Source organism: Galeopterus variegatus, unplaced genomic scaffold (assembly GCF_000696425.1).
Source record: "Galeopterus variegatus unplaced genomic scaffold, G_variegatus-3.0.2 Scaffold1387, whole genome shotgun sequence".
NCBI lineage: Eukaryota > Metazoa > Chordata > Mammalia > Dermoptera > Cynocephalidae > Galeopterus > Galeopterus variegatus.
In genome coordinates, this window is record NW_007727498.1 from 219,849 (window position 1) to 243,623 (window position 23,775).

The 23,775-nt window shown below is 37.3% G+C and overlaps 1 protein-coding gene across 1 annotated transcript in view; it reads left to right on the forward strand.

The window, feature by feature from the left end:
- ATG14 (autophagy related 14) overlaps positions 1-23,775 on the forward strand; it is a 32,945-nt gene that overhangs the window by 5,150 nt on the left and 4,020 nt on the right. Inside the window, exons 2-9 of the mRNA XM_008576681.1 lie at positions 6,900-6,962; positions 8,400-8,442; positions 11,112-11,193; positions 14,930-15,167; positions 16,576-16,805; positions 18,069-18,186; positions 20,115-20,205; positions 20,284-20,369. Of these exons, the coding sequence (XP_008574903.1) occupies positions 6,900-6,962; positions 8,400-8,442; positions 11,112-11,193; positions 14,930-15,167; positions 16,576-16,805; positions 18,069-18,186; positions 20,115-20,205; positions 20,284-20,369 (951 nt within the window). The remainder of the gene's footprint in view (positions 1-6,899; positions 6,963-8,399; positions 8,443-11,111; positions 11,194-14,929; positions 15,168-16,575; positions 16,806-18,068; positions 18,187-20,114; positions 20,206-20,283; positions 20,370-23,775) is intronic.

Consider the following 23,775-nt stretch of genomic DNA (forward strand, 5'->3'; position numbering starts at 1 on the left):
CATAATTGTCTGGATTATAGATTTATCTGGCACCAAAAACAGCACTGCTACCCAATAGATAACTAATAGGTTGGAGTAATCTTTCTCCTCAGAACTGGGGAGAAACAGTTTCCAGTTCATGATAGGTAGATGAATAGGACCGGGAACATGATCAAAGGATGACTAGGGAGATCTGCCTGCTGGTTTAGGAACCCGTGATTTTCAAGTGTGGATTAAAAGGAGAGGCACATTTTATGAGTTTATGGATATTGCTTTTATAAGTACATTTTCAGGAATGATGCAGCATTACCTTCACTGATGAGTTTTAAAAATATACGATTACACTTTTACCAGGAAATAAATTGAGCAGTGGGATAAAGGATGAGGAAGAAAGCTAGAGTTACTGCAGATGTCAAGGGCAAGGCACAGCCAGTGTTCAAAAAATATCTTTTAGGTATTTCTCTTCTCTCTATAGTCTCTTTTTGGTTGTCAGTCACCGTGGCCTATAAAAGTCTACTGTCTTAAGATTTCATTTCTACATACTGCACGCAGCAGAACAAAAGCCCTACAGGTAGCTGGACTATGCATTTTTAGACAAGAGTTTATCAAACTTACTGCTATTTGATTATGTCCTTCAGGAAGGGTCTCAGTTCACATCCAATGCAGTTTATTGATAGTATTCCCACCAATGGATGTGGATCTGCTAAGAAAATATAACTTTTGTTTTCAGTCAGTATCACTGGCTACTCTTATCATCCTTTTAGAATTTATAAAAGGCTTTCACATTTACTATCTCATTTGTTCCCTGCCCCAACCCCATGAATTATTATTCTGTTTTAAAGATGAGGAAACTGAGGCTCAGAATTGTTGTGACTGACACTCCTGAGCTGTGCTAATTCTTAAGTTCACTTCCAGATCTGAACTATATTTTTTATAGTGTGTGTAACAATACCAGAAAAGGAAAACATCCCATTTTATTAAACAGATTGAGATATATCTTGGAGGGTCATACATACTTTAATGAACCAAGGGCTGGGATGGAGCTGAGAGAGGCAGTGTTCCTCCCATGCACCCTTCCACCGAATGTAGATTCCTGGAATGCCTGGGTTTTCTCACCTCCATGTGGCTGCCATCTACCACTTGTCAGATTCTAATAATCCCCAGGTCCAACGTTCGGAAGAATCTCTCCAATGCCCAGGATGTTTACACTAGATATTTTCATAGCCTGTCATAATTTAGAAGCATTCTCATAATCTAGTCTGTTTCAAACGCCAAAAGACATACTTCATGGAAAATAAAATGTGATTATAAAAATAATCCTGAGATTTGCCTCTTGCTGTTGATAGGGAAGGTAGTAAGTTGATGCAATAATGAAATAGACACTTGCTGCAGACTTAGTGCTTACCTGAGTGTGGCAGAGCAGTGATGGTTCATTTCAGAGAGCTGTGTAAGGATTGGGAAGGAATGTGTGTTTTCTTCTAGAAATTTCCAGAAAGGAGCAGGATGCTTTAAGGCTCAGAGTTGTGGGAAAGGTATTGTGAAATTTCAGTGAGTGGGATTTTTTTTCTCTCCCAGACATTGACACACTGGAACAATGAGTATTTTTTAGTAAGACCGATCCTCTTTCAGTTAGCCAGGTGAAAGTCTTTAGCCCTGGTTTAATCTTTTAAAATATTTTTCAGATGAATTTGTAGTTTTTTCTTGAAACTGAATATTTCGTTCTCTTTAATAAGCAAAGTCTGTTTGGGACGGATATTTGTGAGCTCCTCTTTTGCTGACCTACCTCAAATAAGCGATGGAATCCTGGCTCCTGTGAGTTCACTTCTGTGGGTCCTTCACTTGGTAGACAGTAACTCTCAGTGACAACTTTCATCCCACCAAAATTTTAAAAACATTTTTATTTTGGATATTTTTCTTCAAACAAGATATAGTTGAATTCAGGTATTTTGAATTTTTATACTGATGAAACCATGAATGTAAAATACATGTCTTTTAGAAAGCTAAATAGTATGTGATATTTAAAATTAAAAAGTTTAGTTCAAACATTAACTGTAAAGGAAAAGTCTCTCGGAGTCCCACCACATAGAGGTACCTCTGTTATAGATGAGGTATAGTTCTCAATATTTTACTTTTTCCATGCTTAATCTGTGCCAAAATGGGATCACACAAAGCTTACTATTTTGCAGGATTGTTTTTGCATTTAATGTATCTGAACATATTTTCACATCAATACACAGAATATTGTTCCTTCACAACTGTAAAATTTATCTTTTTTAAAATCCAAAGTTAGGATTATTCAGTTACTCCATGGAAAAATATAGATTTTACAACTGTCCCTTTTATTTTTCTGTTTGTTTACTATCTTGTTAACAAAAATGAACTTTTCTATTTTCATTTTTAAAGGTTGTCTTAATCTAAATTATATAGTAAAATAACTTTATAGTACACTGTTTTAAATATGTGAAGAAGAAGCAGGTGCTGTCAGGATTGCCTTATCACGAGTTTCATAATTCCTCATTCTCTTCTCACAGTCTGATGCTGTAGTTCAGTTTAATATATAGTAAGATTAAGCATAAAATCACTCATTACAATGAAGAAATAGGAGATTAGCATGTTACATGCTAAGCATCTGTACCTGATACTTTCACATTTATCTTATTTAATCCTTGTAACCAAGGATAAGTGCATTAAGTATTAGTCCCATTTTACAAGTGAACAATGCTTTGTTTCTATTTTCTATTAATGACTTTTAACCTTTATTCCTGCCAATGGAGTATGTTTTTACTGTATTTTCTAATATCCTAAACATTCTAACATAAGATAAAAGAACTATCCTGATAAGGATTGTATTTTTTATCTCATTTGCCTATAAATATCATACCCTTGTATGTTGGAAGAATTTAAGGGAGAAAAAGTTGATGGCTAGTCATTCTTACTATTTTAGTATCCTTATTCAAGAAATATTTCGTTCTTTAGCCATCTCTACTTAAATACAGAATTAACCATGTTGCTCACTTTTTTTTTTTAAAGACCGGGCTTTGGGGCCGGCCTGTGGCTCACTCGGGAGAGTGCGGTGCTGATAACACTAAGGCCCCGGGTTCGGATCCCATATAGGGATGGCCGGTTAGCTCACTGGGTGAGCGTGGTGCTGACAACACCAAGTCAAGGGTTAAGATCCCCTTACCGGTCATCTTTTAAGCCATGCTTGGGACAGGTTCATTGGCAGATTCCTTTCAGAAAAACTACACAAAAACTAGAATCATTAAACAAAGAAGATTGATAAATGCACCTACATAAAAGTTCAGAAAATTCTGTAGAGCAGAAACATGAGTAGCCGGACAGGAGGTTGAGAAAAAATAATTTCAAGATGTATAAAAGAAAAATGGCTAATTTCCTTGATAAATAATCCTTAAAGAAAAATCTGTAGAAAAATGGATAAAGGACAGAGAAGGGAAGTAACAAAAGAAAAATAAGTAGCCAACAAGATATGAAAAGATGTTCAACCTTTCTAAAACTGAAATAAAGGCAAATAAGTGAATTATGAACTATCTTTTGGGGGAGGGGTCAGAGGTCAATCAGATTAGCAAAGACTGAAAAAAAAGTCCAGTGTTTGGGGAGAATGAGAAAATGCATTCTGTTACCCACTGTTAGTGGGGTTGTAAATTATATGAAATGTTTTAGAGGAAATTTGATGATAACTCAATTTTGCATGTAAATATTCTTTGATCTAGCAGTTTATTTATTGGAATTTCTCATAGAGAATCGTAAAAGCTTGTAAAGATTTGTACACTAGGCTATTCATTTATACCATTACTGATAAAAGTGGAAATTTGGAAACAGTAGCATTGTTCATTAGTAGGAGTTTGTGTAAATAAATGATATGATGTCCATTCAGTGAAATGCTGTGTACCTGTTAAAGAAGGAGATAGATCAGTATGTTTTGGCAAGGAAAAAGATGCAAGGTATTTTATGTGAGAAACCCAACTCGAAAAACTGTATATAAAATATGGATCCTTCCCACTTTAAAAAAAAATAATAAATTTTATCAAGTGTGGTTTTAATTTTTTTTTTTTTTTAATTAAAAAGATGACCGGTAAGGGGATTTTAGCCCTTGACTTGGTGTTGTCAGCACGACGTTCTCCCAAGTGAGCTAACCGGCCATCCCTATATAGGGATCTGAACCCGTGGCCTTGGTGTTATCAGCACCACACTCTCCCAAGTGAGCCACGGGCTGGCCCCCAAGTGTGGTTTTAATATGGTGACTGCCTGTCTTTCCACTTCTTGGAAACCATATTGAGAAAGCAGACTCGAGGAATGCAGTTTTGATGTGTTTCCATGAGTGGTGGGATGGAGAATGCAGAGAATGGGTGAGTGTACCAAGTGAGCAATGGAAATGCTGACCCCGCCACATTCCTTGCCATCATCTGCTGTTTAGCTTTGTTGACACCACCTATTTTTAATCTCCTTCATGATGACTCATGTAGTATTTGATATACTAGGAATTATCTTTTATTCTTCCTTCTGTCACCTGTATATTTATTTTTAAGGGGATTTTTTTTTTTTTTTGGAGTGTTTCCTTTGTTTTTTTCTAGCAAAGCCCAAGAAAATCAACCAGCTTAACATAAAGCTGGACAGAGTTGTCTGTCTTCCTTATTTATTTTAGTGCAAAGTGGCATTTTTACAACAGATCTGAAAGGAATATTTTTGTAGCCTCTAAAAGCAAGATTCTATCTTCCATGTTGGTCCTCAGCGTGGTTTGAGTCTTGGGAGTTTGTCATTTCCTTCAGATTATCGGAACATAAATCGCCACGTTGTCTCATTGATGCAGAAGTAAATAACACATTAGTTTCTCATTTTTGATATGAGGAAATGAAAGCATATAACAAGTGATATGTCCAAGAATACACAGTTAGCTGAAGAAGAATTTACCAGTATAATTATATTTCTTAGTATTCTGGAGGATGCTTTGTTGCATGTTCAGGTGCATAGTAAATGCCTGGTAAGTTAACTGATAGATCTATGGGTTTGTCTACATTCCACATTGGTTTCTGAGTTTTCTAATACTGTTTCATGCCATTGCCAGCTTAATGGACATTAATAGGAGTTTCTGCAATAATGGAAATATACTGTATCTGTGCTGTCCAAGCCATGTGTGGCTGTTGAAATGTGGTCAGTGCAACTGAGAACTGAATTTTTAATTTAAACTAATTTAAATTAATTTAAATTGTCACATTATAAGTATATAATTCAATCACATGTAATAGTGCCTAATTTGCTTTTTTCTTAAATATATATTGTGCATTTGCAGTGACTATTAAATGTTATGGTCATGATTATACCATTTTATTTCTTCCATTTAGAAGTAGATAATCTTTGGGTATGTTTCAAACATGGGGTTACAGAAATAGTATTTTAGAGAGACTTCTTTTTATGTATTGTTTTAGGGCTGCTGTGGTTCTGTTAAATTGTTTTCTTTTATGCTAGGAATTGAGGAGATAGCCAAACGCCTATTCTTGGACTTCATACCATGTTACTGCAGCATGTAGCATTATCCTTGTTCCCTTGAAAGTAGTTAGTGGCCCCTGTTCCCACCATTTATAATCAGTTGCATGATGTTAGTCATACAGTTTTTTTCCCCAAATCCTTATTAAAAAAACAAGCCACATTTTAGGTGCTCAGTAGCCACATGTGACTGGTAGCTACCCTATTGAACAGCACATATCTAGGAGATCTGAATGACACTGTCAACCACTTTTAACTAGTTGACATTTATAGAACACCATACCCAACAGCTGTAGAGTACACATTCTTTCCACTACACACGGATCCTTCTTCAAGGCAAACCATATACAAGGCCCTAAGACAGTGTCAAGTCAAAAGACTGAAATCACACAGAGCATATTCTGTGACCCCATCAAAATTAAATTAGAAAACAAGTTACCTAAAAAAAAGTCCATATGTCTGGACATTAAACAATACACTTCTAAATAAACTGTGGGTCAAAGAAGGAGTCTTACGGAAAGTTAGAAGTTTCAAACTACATGATAACAAAGACATATCAAAAATTTTTAGGATGTAGCTAACGCAATGCTTAGAGGGAAATTTATAACTTTTTATATGGTTACATTAAAAAGGAACAGGGGCTGGCCAGTTAGCTTTATTGGTTAGAGGATGATACAGATAACACCAAGGACCAGGGTTCAATCCCTGTACTGGCCAGCCACCAAAAAATAAAAAAAGATACCCCTTACTTTTGATAACTTTTATTTTTTATTTATTTATTTTTTAAAAGATGACTGGTAAGGGGATCTTATCCCTTGATTTGGTGTTGTTAGCACCATGATCTCCGAAGTGAGCTAACCAGCCATCCCTATATAGGGATCCCAATCCAGGGCCTTGGTGTTATCAGCACCACACTCTCCCAAGTGAGCCATGGGCCGGTCCCTTACTTTTGATAACTTTTAGTAAGTAAATTGTTAGCCTGTAATGACTAGCAATAAAGTTAGTGAGAAAAAAATTGTAGTTTAAAATTATAAGGAACAAGTTTATAGGAGAGGGCAGGATTAAATTAAGCTTAGTAATTAAGATTTATTTTATAATGGAAGCCTTAATTTCCTTGAATTCAAATTCACTTTAGTGTTCTGATGTGCCTGTTTTGGAAAATAATTTAACCTGGGGGATCTATAGACATATTTTATAAACCCAGGAAAGAATTTTAAAGTTGAGGATTTGAACTTAGTTTTAAAATAACCAAATGGTAAGCAGCTGTATGCATCTCATTGAGGAGAAATGTATTTACTTTCAGGACAGTGACATTTCCATGTGAATCTGCAGACATGACTGGCTCTCGGGAATTTGCAGTCTTATTGAACTGAATTAAATGAACATTTAAAGAAAACATTGAATTTTTTTTCTTATAGGTTTATTGACAAGAAGGAAAGGTTAAACCGACTTAAGATCAAGCAAGAAGAATTTCAAAAAGAGTGAGTTTTTTGTTTTGCCTTTTAATTTGTGGAGGTCATCTCATCACCACTTTAATTTGTTGCTTTGGTGTGCAGATTGCTAATTTATTGAGTTTAGGGTGCAGTCTCTTAAAGTGTAGAAAATGAATGCATTTGGAGAAGTAAAGGAGGACATATTATCAAGTTTCTAGAAAATATTGGACTCAAACGTGGTGCCTGGTACACAGTAGGTACTCAGTGAGTATTTGGATGGATGAGTCAAACCCTGCCCCTGATAATTGATGTGAGGCAAATGGGTCCAGGACAGTAGGCTTGATTAGACCTAAATTAGTGCTGGTAGCTCATGTGGGACATTACTGCTTCCATTTACCATTTTTCTGTCTGTATCAGTGTTTCATAGAGTGTTACCTGCAGATCATCTATGTGAGAATTCATTAACTAAGATAGTGGTTAAAAATGCATATTCTTGGAATCCTGTCCTCAGGTATTCCAATCCAGTAGGTCTGGGATGAGGACAGGGAATCTGAGTTATTAACAAGCACTCCTGATGAATCTTTCACTGCCTGGGTTTGAGAATTGTCCTAGAGAACCTTCTGCCTCCAAACTGATCCCATCACTGTTGTCCAGACACATCCCTGGTGTTTGCATCTCTGGGCCTTCACTCACAGTTTGTCTGCCTCAGTGCCTTTCCTCTTCTCCATCCAAGTCCTGCCTGTCTCTCAGGACTCTCTAGGGATCATCTCTTCCTTGAGGTTTTCCCAAACCATGCCAACTTGGAGGTCTCACTCCTGTGGTGAAAACAGTTGATAGCTGTGCCAGTGAGTCTCACAGTGTGATCCGAGCTTCTCAAGAGAGTCTGCAGTGGTCTGATAAGCACATTCATGAGCAGATTAAATCTTCTAAAATATCCTGCATTAGAGAAACCTGCTTAAACTTATTTAACTCAGCAATTTCTCTAACTTACTTGATCACAGAAACTTTATTTTTTCCCATAGAAAAAAGATTTTGTGCATTTCTTTGGGAACTAACCATAGTATTTTATATCGTGAATTATCTTATAATAATTATTATTAATTATGAATGATGGAGAGTATTATGACTGAGGGCAAAGGCTAGGGCTATTGTGGAAATTTACTGTGGATGTTTATAGAAAGGCTCTTGGCAGTGTTGTGTTAGAAGTGCAAAAGGAAGGCTGGCTGGTTAGCTCAGCTGGTTAGAGTGCAGCCTTGTAACACCAAGGTCAAGGGTTCAGTTCCCTGAACCAGCCAGCTGCCAAAAAAAAGAAAGAAATTGCGAAAGGAAGGAGGTGAAAAAAATTGCTGAGAACAGGAAAATATTTAAAATGCTAAATCCCACTTTGGTATTTCTAGGAATTTATTTTTAAAAGTTGTTGATTTTACATTTTTGAGCTTCACAAAATTTTATTAAGAATTTATTTTCTGTCTGTTTTCTATATAGAGTGTTAAAAGCGATGGAAGGAAAATGGATAACAGATCAGTTGGTAAGTTGTAAAACATATTTATTTGTTTGTTTTATTTTATTTTATTTTATTTTATTTTGTCAATATACAATGTGGCTGATTATTGTGGCCCATTACCAAAACCTCCCGATGGAAGGAAAATGGATAACAGATCAGTTGGTAAGTTGTAAAACATATTTATTTGTTTGTTTTATTTTATTTTATTTTATTTTGTCAATATACAACGTGGCTGATTATTGTGGCCCATTACCAAAACCTCCCACCCTCCTCCCTCTCCCCCCTGTAAAACGTATTTAAATTAATATTTTTTATACTTGAGGCTACATGTGTTTAAGTTGCTAGAGCTTAAAAAGTCATTTTGAATTTAAATTTATTTTTATCATTTTTGGCAGTTCTCTATTCAAATATATTATTTGTAGTATTTCATCTACATACCAAAAACAGGGTAGAGGCGATTAGTTATGGAGCCATCATAAAGAATAATTGTGAAGTCTGGTATTGACGTAGAAAAATGAAAACAATGGGCTATCCTTTTTGCAAGAATTATTCATAATAAACACACATCCCAGATTGAATAATGATTCAACGTAAGAAGTGAACTCATAAAAATATTAAAAGAAAATAAGGTTACATAAGTATTTATGTAACTTTAGGGTGGGGAGAACCTTTATGAGCTATAGAGGAAAGCATTTTGACAGATTACATAAAAGTTAAAAAGTTCTGCATGTTAAAGACCCTAAGTACAATTAACAACTAATGAAACTGGGAAAGAATGAGCACAACATGAAAATAAGTAGTTGGATTGACAGCACCATACACTTTTACTCCCTGTTGGTGGAAGTATCCATCAACACGTTTATTTTGGTGACAATTTGGTGGTGGTTGTTGTCTTTTGTTGTTATTTTTTAAAGCACATATCGTATATCCAGCAATTTTCCTCATAAGGAAATATGCATGGATGCAGAGACTTATGGGTAAAGAAGCGGATTATCTGCAGCACTGGTGGACAAGTTGATATATAAATAATCTAAATGTTTATCAATCAGGATGAGATAAGTTATGATTCTGTGTAGCTGTTAAACAAATGTTCAGTCTACGTGTATTGATATGGAAAAATGTCTAAGATATTTTTTAATGAGAAAAACAAAGTGGGCTCGGATAAAGTATGATTTCATTTGTGTGAGTATATATTTTAAATATGTGTACTCTAAAATATCTGAAAAGATACACGTGAAACTTTAATTTTAAGAGGTTACCCCTGAGGAATGGGAAGGAGTCAGGCTAACAGTCACATTTCCTTTTTTTCTTCTGCAGTGTTTAATTTTTTTTTTTTAAATAGTAAGCACCATCCATAATTTTTTTATTACACCTAAAGAATATTTGTGATAGAAGTGAATTTTGCTTAGGTTCTCAATGTTATAGTAAACAAAATATGTTCTGTGGAAAATTTTTCTACAGTCTTTGTAATGTTTTCTAGTTTTTCTGTCAAAAACTTCAATATTGATTCTTAAAGGCTACTACTTTTAAAAGTGAAGATGTCTCATTTCCAGTTTATTTCCAAACTCTTCATTACTGATGAATCTGTTTTCGAAAGTCTCTCTGACTCCATTAGAAGGGTTAGAGTTCTACTTGCTGCAACATCTCTGTAATCTAGTCTGTATCTTGTGCTATCTGACTTTTTAGATAAGTGTAACACCGTAAACGTTTGAACACTGTTTGAAGCTTTTAATTATTCACATTTACAGAGACATTAGAGAATAATCAGTTTTTACCTAACTAGTAAGTCCTGTTTTTTCTGATCCTTTATTACTTTAGGGGAAGCAGTTCCTAAATCCTGGTAATGTGAAGAGGCTTTTCGTGTTTCATCTTGTTTCTGAGGCTTTTCAGGAAATCTTTGAGTTATGTGCTTTTAAAAAAAACCTCTGTGTTGTTGTGGTTTTTTTTAATTTGCAAGTAAAATTCACTTATTTTGTGAGATAATACAAGGATGTTAATAGTCTCCTCAGTAACCAGCACTAGAAGTTTGGAGCAGTGCATCAATAGGGCTTTCTGTGCTGATGCAAATGTTCTGTCTATGCCATCCAATACAGTAGCCTCTAGACATGAGGGGTGTTGATCATTTGACGTTCGGGTAGTGTGAGTAAGGAACTGAATTTTTTTTTTAATGTAATTTTAATTGAGTTTTAAATAGTCACATGTGGCTGGTAGGTATGTACTTGACAGAGCAGGTTTAAAGAATGTCCTTCTACATTTTTCTCTGTGCTCACTGACACATGGTAAAAGAACTATGTGAATTTCTTTCTCAGTTTCCTAGTGGCTTCTGCATTGATCCAAAAAAACATTGTTTTCTTTTTCTTAATGTACCATAATTATAAAAGCAGTAACAAATATAATTTTTTTTTTTTTTTTTTAAAGATGACCGGTAAGGGGATCTTAACCCTTGACTTGGTGTTGTCAGCACCACGCTCACCCAGTGAGCTAACCGGCCATCCCTATATGGGATCCGAACCCGTGGCCTTGGTATTATCAGCACCGCACTCTCCCGAGTGAGCCACGGGCCGGCCCAATGTTGTTTTTTTCTCCATTATGTTTTCTAAGGTATACCTGAAAATAAGTAGTGAGCCCAGATAGATAATCATATTAATCATAAGAGATCAACGTTTGTGATATTTATTGCATATCTTTTTCAGAGATGGAAAATAATGTCCTGCAAGATGAGGATTGAACAACTGAAACAAACAATATGTAAAGGAAATGAGGAAATGAAGAAAAGTAAGTAATTTGCCCCCTTCCTGCTGGCCCTAATAAAGGGCCCATATGGAATTTCATGGGATTAATAAGCTAAAGAGACAGAGAAAGAGAGGAAGGGGGTACGGGCAATAGAAACTTGGAAAAGTTTACTACTTGCCTTTCTTTCTCCTTGTAAAACATTTATATAAGGAATTTTTTAAATATATAAACACAATTATAGAGGCCTTAAATCTGCTACCTTTCTCAATTGAAAAAGTTAAAGAATGTGTGTTCCCATTTGCCTTAGCTAACAGGAATCTCAGAGTCTAACTTGGTACTCACTTGTAATTGTTATTAGATCATTCTAGAAACGCAGAATATTGGCTTTTTCCCCTTAGTCTCCTACTAATATTAATCTATATTAATTTTACATTATATTTGTACACTTCATACTTATCCTAGGTGGTTGTCAAAGAGTCCTCTTAGAAATCCTGCACATCCTTAGATACATTTATTTTTGAAGATCAGTGTTTAAACTTTAGATTGAGTCACTATAATACCTCATTATGAATCCCTTTCTTGCCTACTCATTGCTTTCAGAAGCAAGTATTTTATAGTGGTATGTAATGGTGTAAAAGCTTCCTTTGAATGTTCTAATAAAGTGCTCACGTGGAGTTTCACAGGATTAATAAACTAGAGAAGCAGGGCAGCATGGTGAAAAGGTGTTCAGAACTACAGTCAGGCGATTATCTACCCCATTTCGCATGCATTCTCCAAAAGCTCTTGTTCAATAGCAGTGCAAGAACTCATTACTTAAAATTGGTTCACTCTCTTTCCCCATCCTCCCATGGTGTTTAGACCAGGCATCTGGGAACCTTCTGAAATTAACTGATCATGTACATTTCTCTGATGAGCAAGTTTAAAGCTTTGATCAGCTCATTTTAACAGATTCCTAACCCCCCAAAACAAAAACAACAGCCACAGAAAATAAAAAACAAGGCTCTAAAGCAATAGACTCTATATCAGTGGTTTCCATCCCTAACAGATCATCAGAGTTACCTGGTGACCTTTTTAAAATCTGGAGAGAATCCTAGGATCTACCCTGGACTTAGGAAAATGACCACATGCTTGAATGTCATGGCAATGTTTAAGTTTCCATGTAGAAGGAAAAAGTTTCTACATAGCTATTCTGTATTTTGTATTCCTCTCATCATGGCTGGTAACTGTTTGCAGATGGGCCCAGATCCATAGGCCACACTTTGGGTAGCACTACTCTGGGTGTTTCTGATGGCCTGCTAGGATTGGGAACTACTGCTGTTTATAACGTAAATGCAGTCTTGTTCTTCCCATCCTGTAAACCAGACTCAAAATTTTGCAAGCAGTTTTAAAGGAGTTAATGGATTCCAGAATTTATGCTTGGCTTCAAGCCCACAGATTAAGTGCTTGCTACCCAGTAATTTTTTTTTTTTTTTAACTTTGTTGTTGAAATATCACATGTATTCAGGAAGGGGCACAAATTATAAACTGTAGAGCCTGATGAATTATTTCTCCAGAATCTTTTGATTTAAGGTTTTATGATACAGTATAATATATAGATATGTTATACAGTATAGATAGGGAAGTTAGATTATAGCAATTGCAGCATTGAATTGATCTGTGCTGCAGAGTTATTTATCCAAAGAAGCAAGAATAGATTACAGAAATAGCATCAAACTTTTTTTTTTTTTTTAATGATGACTGGTAAAGGGATCTTAACCCTTGACTTGGTGTTGTCAGCACCACACTTACCCAGTGAGCTAACCAGCTATCCCTATATGGGATCTGAACCCGTGGCCTTGGTATTATCAGCACCACACTCTTCCGAGTGAGCCTTGGGCCAGCCCAGCATCAAACGTTTTGACATTTGCCGGGAGGCAGAAGTAAGACAACTCCGATTGCACCTGCATCCCCAGGTGCAGATGGTGTGACCATGGTGATTTCCTGTTACCTATGAGGGGTCGTGATATTAAGTTTGAAACTGCCCTAAAGAAAACAGTCTGACCACTATATAACTCGGGACCATGGGTAGGTAGATCCATTTGAGCACGAATAAAGAGCTCAGTAGAGATCATGAAAATAAATGAGCTTGCTGGAAAGAAAGCATGTGATGGAACCAAGAGACTGAAGCTTTATTACATTCATACTGAGCAGGAATAGTAAAGATATGCATCTGTGGAGAAACAAAGCTGTAAGAAATCTCACGGCTGCAACTAAACATCTAGGCTCAGTGGTCCTCAGTAAAAAAGGGTGGTTTGGGTTCACATACCCAAATCAGATGCTTGTTACATTCTAGTCAGGAGACCACAAGGCTTCAGTGGGATCTGGTGTAAGGAACAGAGAACTAGAGGCCCTAGGAGGAGTCCACACAAATACATTACTGTAGAGTTTTGAGGAGCAAAAGATCTGGGAGTGTATATGGAGGGGGGTCTTGCCAAATGAGTAAAATTTGGACTAGTGGAAAATACGAGCAAATAGAGAGCATTCCTGGAGAGACGTTGATTTGAACAGTATGGGGATGAACGTTTAGGGAATTATGAAAAGTTCAGCATCCGTCCATTCATTCATCCATCCATCCAACTATTTAAGTGGTTTCATCTTGGTGTACAAAAGGGTATTGTGGGGAACATACCAGTTTGGAGGTGGCCTTGAGGCTAGAGTTTGGTCTGTATTTGATGGGCAGTGGAGAACTACTGAGCACTGGCTATAGTTTGTAAAGACTGAGTGAGTGAAAGAGGACATGAAGACTTGGAGTTAAGCTAAGGTGGGGATAGGCAGAGTTTTGGTGAATGTTAACTAAGATTGTGGTAGTGGGATTGAAAAGAAAGGCCTAGATACAGGGAATTGTAAGACATCTAATAGAATTGACGATCAAGGGATTGATTAGGCAGTGGACAAGTCAAAAACTAGCTTAAAATGTATCAAGAGGAGGTTTTCCTAGAAAAATAATGAGCTTGCTTTTAAACTTCAGTATAAGCTTGCTAAGTGATTCCTAGGTGTCTTTCTGAGAGTTTACAACATGTTTGTGTTATTCAAGCAAAGTTCAGCTACAGTCCAAAAGCCCTAGCAGATCTCAGGACCCAGGATCTGAAGGAGCTCTGCAGAGGACCTCAATCTGACGGGATAAGTGTGTGTCTCCTCTCCTGGTTGTGTGGCCAGGCTTTTGTTTCCCTTGCAGCACTTAAAATGCTGGGCATATGTGTTCCAGATATCTCAGTCATCCGCAGGTTGCTGCCGCACTCCACTGTGACTTTTCAGATCTCTTGGGCTGTTTCTGTTGCCTATCCTCCTTAGCTGCATGACCACCTGCTGTGAGATTGTCCCTGGGTTCTCTGATTGGAACCCAAGGCACACATAAGAGGTTTCTAAAGAAAATCAGATAACCAGTAAGTTTTTCAAAATTGACTTAGATATCTTTTCTGCCCAACATGACTATTCTTTGGTGCTTACTGTAAGAAAGGAACTGCTTATGTTAAACTTAAACTCGATAGTCATTGAGTGACTCCTTAATAATGATGATTGGAAGTGGCAATCCAGAGTCATTTTAGTAGTGGTCATCTTTGCTTTATGTGTAGTATCTACCTGAACTAAACTCTCAAAATTTCCAATTATTGAACATTAGTTGGTTTCATTGAGGTTTTGCTTTTCATTTTAGCTAGCAGAGGAAACTTTGAGGTGGGCTTCTGCAGTACACAGGAACTATTTGCAGACATAATTGTTGGGTGTGGTTTATTTATTTTAGACTCTGAAGGTCTTCTCAAAACCAAGGAAAAGAATCAGAAGCTTTACAGTCGAGCACAACGGCACCAAGAGAAAAAGGAGAAGATTCAGAGGCACAACCGCAAACTTGGTGACCTGGTAGAAAAAAAAAACATTGACTTAAAAAGTCATTATGAGCGTCTGGCAGAACTTCGGCGATCCCATATATTGGAGCTCACCTCTGTCATTTTCCCAATTGAGGAAGTAAAAACTGGTGTGAGGTACAGTAAGCAAGTCTTTGACTCTAGGAATAAATCAAGTTCCAAATGCTGTTTTTCATCATGTCAGCACCTCATTTATTGGGCCTCATTCTAGGGTCATTGGTTTTTCTGGTAATGGAACTTCTCACACTCCTGATTGAGACCCATTTGATGGGTGATGTCGTTTATTAGTTGTGTAATGTGATTCACCTTCTTGGATCTCGAAGTCTTATTTCCTTGTCTATTAAATGGGGATTTAAAAATGCTTCGAGAAGTCATGGGTTAATATGTAAGAAAACACCTAGTGCTTAGGATCTCTTACATGTGGACACTACATGTTGACTTAGCCTGTTCCTGGTCACTGTCATTTATTGTATTAGCTGCTGCCAAGCTATGAATACTGTGATTTTAGTCTTAGGCAGTAGTGCATGGACACCCTCAGGAGTCAGTAAGGATGGACAAGACAGTGGTCCCCCACCTGGCTGTTCATCATAGTCACCCTAGGTGCTTTTGAAAATTAGAGTTTCCAAACAGCACACCTCCAGGCTCCCAGTCTGTCTTGTAATACTCCTATATTTTCAAACTTCCCTGATGCTGCTGCTGATGAAGGTTTTTGTTTGCTCTTTCACTAACCACCAGGTTGTGCTAGCTGAGCGTTTTCCTGTCTCTTCTGGCTGCTCTCACTTTCCTGCACCTTTCCCTGGAATCAGTCAGTGGACTATGGCTACTTTTGTAACTACTCTTTCCTGCCTCTACTTTAGTCTGTCCTTTGGTCTGTTGCCAAAGTTGGCTTCCTAAAAACCTAAAAATCTTTTTGTTGCTTCCAACTTGAAAACCTGACTCTTTCTAAGTAATTTGTCATTAGTAAGCATATGAGTCTGTTTCTGTTGCTTATAACAGAAATATCTGAAATTGGGTAATGTATAAAGAAACAATTTCAGAGGCTGGGAAGTCCAAAGTCCAGGGAACACATCTGGTCAAGGCCTTGTTGGTGGGTTATGACTTCACAGCAGTGAAGGGTGTCACATGGCTAATGGCTTAAGCAAGAGAGTTAACCTGTTCACTCACTCTTTAAATTTTTCCCAGTTTTAATTTCTAATATAGTAAATATCAATAATCTAACTCACATAAACAAAAGTTCTTTGGGGTCCTCAAAATTTTTTAAGCTTGTAAAGGGGTGTTGAGGCTCAGTAATTTGAGAACTTAATATTGTAGGCTCTCGCTCATAGTGCCATCTTCTTCACATATGTGAGCTTCTGTGCCACTGGTTTGATCTTCATCTCTGATAGCAATTACTTATCAATATATATTCCAATTAAATTCCTGTGCTCATGTGCAACCTTTCAGTATTCTGGCACATCTGGCAAGTATAGAGCATACCCTTAAAAACCCAGTCTCTGGAAATCCGTATGTGTCTTCTGATTTTTAGAGATCCCGCAGATGTGTCTTCAGAGAGTGACAGTGCCATGACCTCCAGCACCGTGAGCAAGCTCGCCGAAGCCCGGAGGACAACTTACCTTTCAGGACGATGGGTCTGTGACGATCACAATGGAGATACCAGCATTAGCATTACAGGGCCTTGGATTAGCCTCCCTAATAACGGGGACTACTCTGCCTACTACAACTGGGTGGAAGAGAAGAAAACGACGCAGGGGCCTGGTGAGAAGCAAAATATTCTTTGAAAACTTACAAATATATATAATTTTTTTAATGGAGGTAAAATTTACATAACAAAATTAACACTTTTAATGTGAACAACTCATTGGCATTTTGTACATTCACAGCATTGTGCAACCATCAACCCTGTGTAGTTCTAAAACATTTTCATCACTCCAAATGGAAACTCCATGGCATGAAGATGTCATACCCTCCGTTCTCCCCCTCTCCCCAGCTTCACGGTTCATCCACATTATAGCATATATCAGTATTTCATTCCTTTTTTATGGCTGAATAATATCCCATTGTGTGGATATACTGCATTTTGCTTATCCATTCATCACTTAATGAACTGAAAACGTATGGTTATTTTTTAGCTATTTCACCTTTTAGGGGTTAATACTGCTTTAATTATATAAAAAGACCTCACTATTTAAAGAAATGTATTATTCTCTTGAGTTGCATTTTTAGTATGTAACTTTGTAACATGTTTTTTTAGTAGTCCTAAACAGAGATTGAAATATCCTAAAAGAAAAACCCTTTAGAGCCCCTGCAGTTTCTCTTTGATGGAGAAGGATTGTTCATTTAGTCATTCAGCAAATATTTAGTGAGCATGTGCTTTGCGTCATGCACAGTGCTGGGTGCTGCTTGATACAAAGGTGACCAAGACAGGTGTGACTCTTTGCCCTTCTCTGGGGAAAAGGGCAGGAAACAAGTAAATGATCAAAGGCACCATACATGGAGTGGGTGCTGTGGAAGGAACCAGCAGCATCATGGGGCAGGGCAGGGGTACAAAGGAAGGGGTGACGTTTCTGCAGGGCAGTCAGGGAATGGCTCTCTGAGGAGGTGACCTTTCGGTTGGGCATTAATTGTTCTGATAATACATTATCAGGTCCAGGCAATTCATACTTTAATTTATGCTGGGCCTGTTTAGGTCCATTTTCTTATGTCACATTCCACGCAGCAGGAAAACAAACGGTGGACTGTTTATGTCTGACCGTAGAGCATCTGTTAAATAAGGAAGCAATTCATACTTTAATTTATGCTGGGCCTGTTTAGGTCCATTTTCTTATGTCACATTCCATGCAGCAGGAAAACAAACGGTGGACTGTTTATGTCTGACCGTAGAGCATCTGTTAAATAAGGAGTAAAACTTAACCCTCACTAATGTAATGACAAAATTACAAATCATAATAAAATCTTGGTTCATTAATATTTTGGTTGAAATTAAAGTTGTTTTGTGTGTGATTGTTATGTTTGTTTTAGACATGGAGCATAATAACCCTGCTTACACAATAAGTGCTGCATTGTGCTATGCGACTCAGCTGGTCAACATTCTGTCTCATATACTTGATGTAAATCTTCCCAAAAAGCTGTGCAACAGGCAAGTACTTGAAGGCAGTGATGTCAACTTTATCATAGATCTCTTGAGTTTCTGTTGTGTTATTTATTCTAATTAAACCAAAAACAAGAATTTAAATATTATTAAGACAGAAAAGGTCTGATATATTGAGATTAATTTTAAAAGCCTTGTGCAAATTTGTTTCATTATCTTAAAATTGCACATGAAGTCTGTATTAGTCTGTTTTGTGTTGCTATAACAGAATACCTGTTACTGGGTGATTTATAAAGAAAATGAAATTTATTGCTTACAGTTTCTGAGGCTGGGAAGTCCAAAGTCCATTTGGTGGTGGCAACCATGACCCAGGGGTCTCACATTGCAAGATGGTGGAGGCAAAGAGAGCAGAGAGAGAGAGACTCTCTTCTCTCTTCTCTCTTCTTTTAAAGCCCTCAGAACCACACCCCTGACCACCGTTTTTAATCCATTCACTATGGCATGGTCCTACAGTCCAATCACCTCTTCAAGGCTCTACCTTTCAATTACCATAAAAGGATTTCCCACCCTCTTACCAGTCACAGTGGGGGCTAAGTTTCTAATACATAAAAATTGGGAGACACAATTCAAACTTCAGTGAGTTTTGGGGGGACTTAATCAATCCACTGCAAAGTCTTTGAGAAGACCACAGAGAATTCTCCTACTTAAAAAAAAAAACAATAAAAGGAAAAATCAGGACATTCATAGGATATGCTGCAGATCTTCATGTGTAAGAATTGGGTAAATTTTAAGTTTTTTTATTTAATTTTTTAAAAATAAAAACCTAACATGGTTTAAAATTCAAAAAAACTTAAAGGTGTACAGTCTGCGTAGTTCCCACTAAGACCTTGCTACCAGCCTCCCATTATACTTGCATTTTAAGCAAATATAAACATATTATTACCACCCTTCCTTTTAAACACAAGTGATAGCATGCTATACTCAGGTGTTTTGCACTTTGCTTTTTAAGTTTTTATTTATCTAACAAACATTTATTGAGCACGTGCTGTGTGCGAGACACTGTTCCAGGCACTGGGAGGTCCATTGGTGACAAAAACATAATCCCTGCCCTCCTGGAGGTTACATTTTAATGGAGGGCACATATAATAAAAAAATGAACAGAATGTCAGATGGTGATCAGTGCTGTGGAAAACATTAAAATGGGGAGAGAAAGGGAATGTGGCGATAGGGAAGGGCTTGCTGGGCTTGAGTGGGCAGGTACATGGTCACAGGAGAACCTGGGGGAGGGAGGGAGCAGCCATATGGATCCCTAAGGAAAAAGGCTGTGGGCAAAGAGAATGGCAAGGTTAGCGCCCTGGTAAGAGTAAGTGTGGAGGAGAACAGCAGAGAAGAGGGCAGGGAGGAAGATGGGGTCGGATCCCTAAGGAAAAAGGCTGTGGGCAAAGAGAATGGCAAGGTTAGTGCCCTGGTAAGAGTAAGTGTGGAGGAGAACAGCAGAGAAGAGGGCAGGGAGGAAGATGGGGTGCAAATCTCCTCAGGCCTCATTGGGCCATTGTAAGCCTTCGGCTGTCATTCTGCATAAAGTGGACAGGTGCATGGTTTTTTTTCCCTTCTATAAATGTACCAAGATCTTATGGTCCCCTGTTGATGCTTCAAGGAATAATCTTGTACATCATCATTTCATTAGTGTACAAGCCTTTGTGTAGAATAAATTTCCTGAAATGGAATTGCTTGGTCAAAGGGTATATGCATTTGTAATTTGCATAGATGCAGTGAAATTGCTCTCCATGAGGGCAGTAGTTCATTCTTAGAAAGTGTCTGTTAAGTACAGTTCACTAAGGAAGCAAAGGACACAGGGTATGTTTTATTTCAAACTAGTGTAAAACGTACTGTTCAAAATGAACATTGTAACAAAGAGTTTCCAAAAAAAAAAAAAAAACCAATACAACTTTACAAATTGTATGTTTGTTTTACAGTGAATTTTGTGGGGAAAATCTCAGCAAACAGAAATTTACTCGAGCTGTGAAGAAATTGAATGCAAATATCCTTTACCTTTGTTTCTCTCAGGTATGGAAAATGTACTGTGAACTAATTTTTAATTTGTTACATAGTTGAAAACATTAATCAATTCTTTGCTTTCTCTAGCACGTAAATTTAGATCAATTACAACCACTGCATACCCTCAGGAATCTAATGTACCTGGTCAGTCCGAACTCTGAACACCTAGGCAGGTAAGAAGGGTATTTGTTGCTTTTCTCTGAGGATTGTTTTTGTGACTACTTTTAAGTAGAGTTGTGTTGATAGAGCACTGGGGCCTGTTCCCCAGTCCCAAACTCTCCAAAAAGGAAAAGATAGCGCAGTCCCATACAGAAGGGAGCAATGGCTATTTGTATTTGAACTTTTATAGTTCTTTCCTAATCATTTCTCAGAGAAAATTAAAATCAAACGTTTTTAACACCTAACATGCAATACAAGAATCCAAATATTCCTGGAGTAGGGCCTTTTTGTGCTCTCTCTGAAGACCAAAGCCCATTTCTTTGAATCTACATCTGTTTTCTTTTCTAACCCTGCCTAGTGTCTGCCTAATTTCTTGTGCATGTTCTTTTCTGCCTGCTAGTTCTTGCCCATTGTAACAGTTCTTCACAATTTTCTTTTTACCACCAAGTCAATCTGGTCACTATCTGTTGGAGATAAAGGGTATTAGAAGTTCATGAGATGAACTAGTTTGAAATCCATTGACTTAAAGACAGAAGTCATTAACAAAAAAGACCAACCAGGGCTGGTCTGTGGGATCTTCTTAGTCTCTTATGAAAACATGAAATAGGTGAGGCTTATCTTTGGTGTCATCCAAGCACCCCTTCTCTGGTTGCTTACCCTTTTTTCCTTTCTCTTAGCAATGTGTTCACACTTTTCTGCAGGGATATGATGTGGTTAAGGTATTCATACTTTGGAAAGAGAATTCAAAGAAAAATAAAAGGGGGAAAGTTACTTTGGGATTCCCTTCCCCATCCATTTACTTTGACACTGGAACCCAAGGCATAAGCGGAGTCTCCTCCACTGACAAGTGTTCCTGGCATCCTCCACATTGCAGTTAACTCTCAGGGATAATCTGCCTTTAACCATTGTCTTGTGCTTCTTCCCCACCTCACCTCACCTCACCTCACCCCCATCTCAAATAGTAGTTATCTCTTCTGGGATGTATACTCCTTTGAAAAAGGCTCTGAACTCTCTGCAGGAAACTGCACATTTACCCAAAATTTTGTGCCATTTTATAAGGAGTTCATGCCCCTTTCCCCCAATCCCATTCATTGATTCATGATCCACGGAAATCTGAATGGTACTCCTTTGAAAAAGGCTCTGAAATCTCTGCAGGAAACTGCACATTTACCCAAAATTTTGTGCCATTTTATAGGGAGTTCATGCCCCTTTCCCCCAATCCCATTCATTGATTCATGATCCACGGAAATCTGAATGTTAAAAATCAGTCCTAGTTTCAGTGGTTGATTTCTGTAAGTTTGCTCACTATCCTCTCTGTGGCTTATCTGTAAAGGGTTCAAGATTAGGAAATTGAGCCAATATTTGTTGACACTGGGCTAACCACTTTACATGACTTAAATCACATTCCCATTTTACAGAGGGGAGAAACTGAAGCTTTAGTGTAGTCAAGTAACTCATGCCCATGGTCACAGAGCCAGTAAATGTGGAGGAGCCAGGGTCCCAAATCATCTGGCTGACTCCAAAGTAGCAGATACTTATGCTCTTAACCAGTGTACATTACTTCATCACATTAACAGATTAAAGAAGAAAAAAATAAGATCAGCCTGATAGAAGCCAGAAGAGAATTAAATAAAATCCAGTTCCAATTAATAAAGAAAAAAATGATTAGGCAGTTAAAAATAGATTATTAATAAAGGATATCTATCATAAACCCACAAGAAAAGTTATACTTAATGACACATTACTTACATAGATATTTAATAGAAGCGTTCCCCTACCGTCAGGAAAAAACAAGGATGCCTACTATCATTATTATATTAACATTGATCCGGAGGCCTAGCCAAGGCAAGGAATTTTTTAAAAGAGGTAAGTTGTGTTTATACTGGGAAGAAAGAAACTAAGTTGACATTATTGTAGATGATATAATTATTGAACTGGATTTCCAAGAGAACTAAGAAACTAAGAACTTACAAATGATACTTCAGTATGGTAACTAGATACAAGATCAACATACAAAAAAAAAAGTTGCTTTCTTATATGCTAACAACCAGTTAGAAAATTAATGGCAAAAAATTCCTTTTATTGTAGCATCAAAAACTGTATATTACACTGCAATAATCCTAACAGTATATGCAAAAATCTATATGAAGAAAATTATGAAACTTACTCTCTCTTATTCAACATGTATGTGTCTAATGCCTGCTAGGCACTGTATGAGGAGTGTGACTGAATGAAAAAAGGCCTGAGGCACTGAAGGTCCCTTATTATTATCTAGGATGGGAAGGGCTTAGTATTGCAAAAATGCTACTTCTCCCCAAAAGGAAAAGTGATGAGAATTTCAACAGATATTTTATGGAGCTTTGACAAGCTGATTCTAAAGTTCAGCTAGAATGATAGTCTGCAAGGAAATTTTGAAAAATAATGAGGGAGGGGAAGGGCTTGGTCCCTTTCAAAACATAGTATAAAGATAAGACAGGGAGCTATTAGCATGCTAATAGGTGGAGCGATTAGAGGAAGAGAATACAGATTCCTGAAACAGGCTCTTGGATGTGCGGGAATGTAATACACGATAGGGGTGCATGTTGGATCAGCTAATAATAGCTCAATAGTGTTGGGCCACTTGGGTATTGATTTCGGAAAAAAGATGGATCCATACCACATTCATATACAAAAATAAATCCCAGAAGATATAAAAGACCTTTTTAAACAAAAAACAAAACAAAAAAAACTATAAGAGAAAGGACAATGTTTTATAATCATAAGGTGGAGAGGGAACTCTCAAGCAAGCCACAAAAGCCAAAAACCATAAAGGAAAGGAGTTACACATTTTACTGTGTATAAAAACCATAAAGGTCTCTGGTAAAAGATACCATAAACAAAGTTAAAAGGCAATAGATAGGTTTTGCAGGCTGTGTAATAGACAATGGATTAAGATCTAGACTACTTAAAGTAGTCTTTCAAATCAGTAAAGGAAAGACAAACTAATAGAAAAATAGACAAAGGATTTAAATAGGTAGGTCACACAAAAGAAATGAAAGTAGTCAGTCTTCAAATGAAAAAAATCTTCAACCTCACTCAAGAATAAAGAAATGCAATTTGAAACAGTTTTCTGTTTGACAAAAATGGCAAGGGTTGGTGATATCCAGCGTTGGCTGTTGAGGGAAACAGGTGCTCTTTGTAAAGTGGAGGTGGATTTCTCTGGAGAGCAATTTGGAGGACCCAAAGTTTTCTATTGGCTTACCTGAATCAGCTCTTCCATTCAGAGGGCTCCGCCTGGAAGAAGTACACACACAGCGAGGCTGTTGTCACATCTGAGTTCATGGTCTGTGAGCCAGAGGTCAAGAAGTAGAGCTTCGAAATTCCCTTTTTCACTCCTGCCTCAATCAAAATCAAGGCTTAGAAATTTTTTTTTTTTTTTTT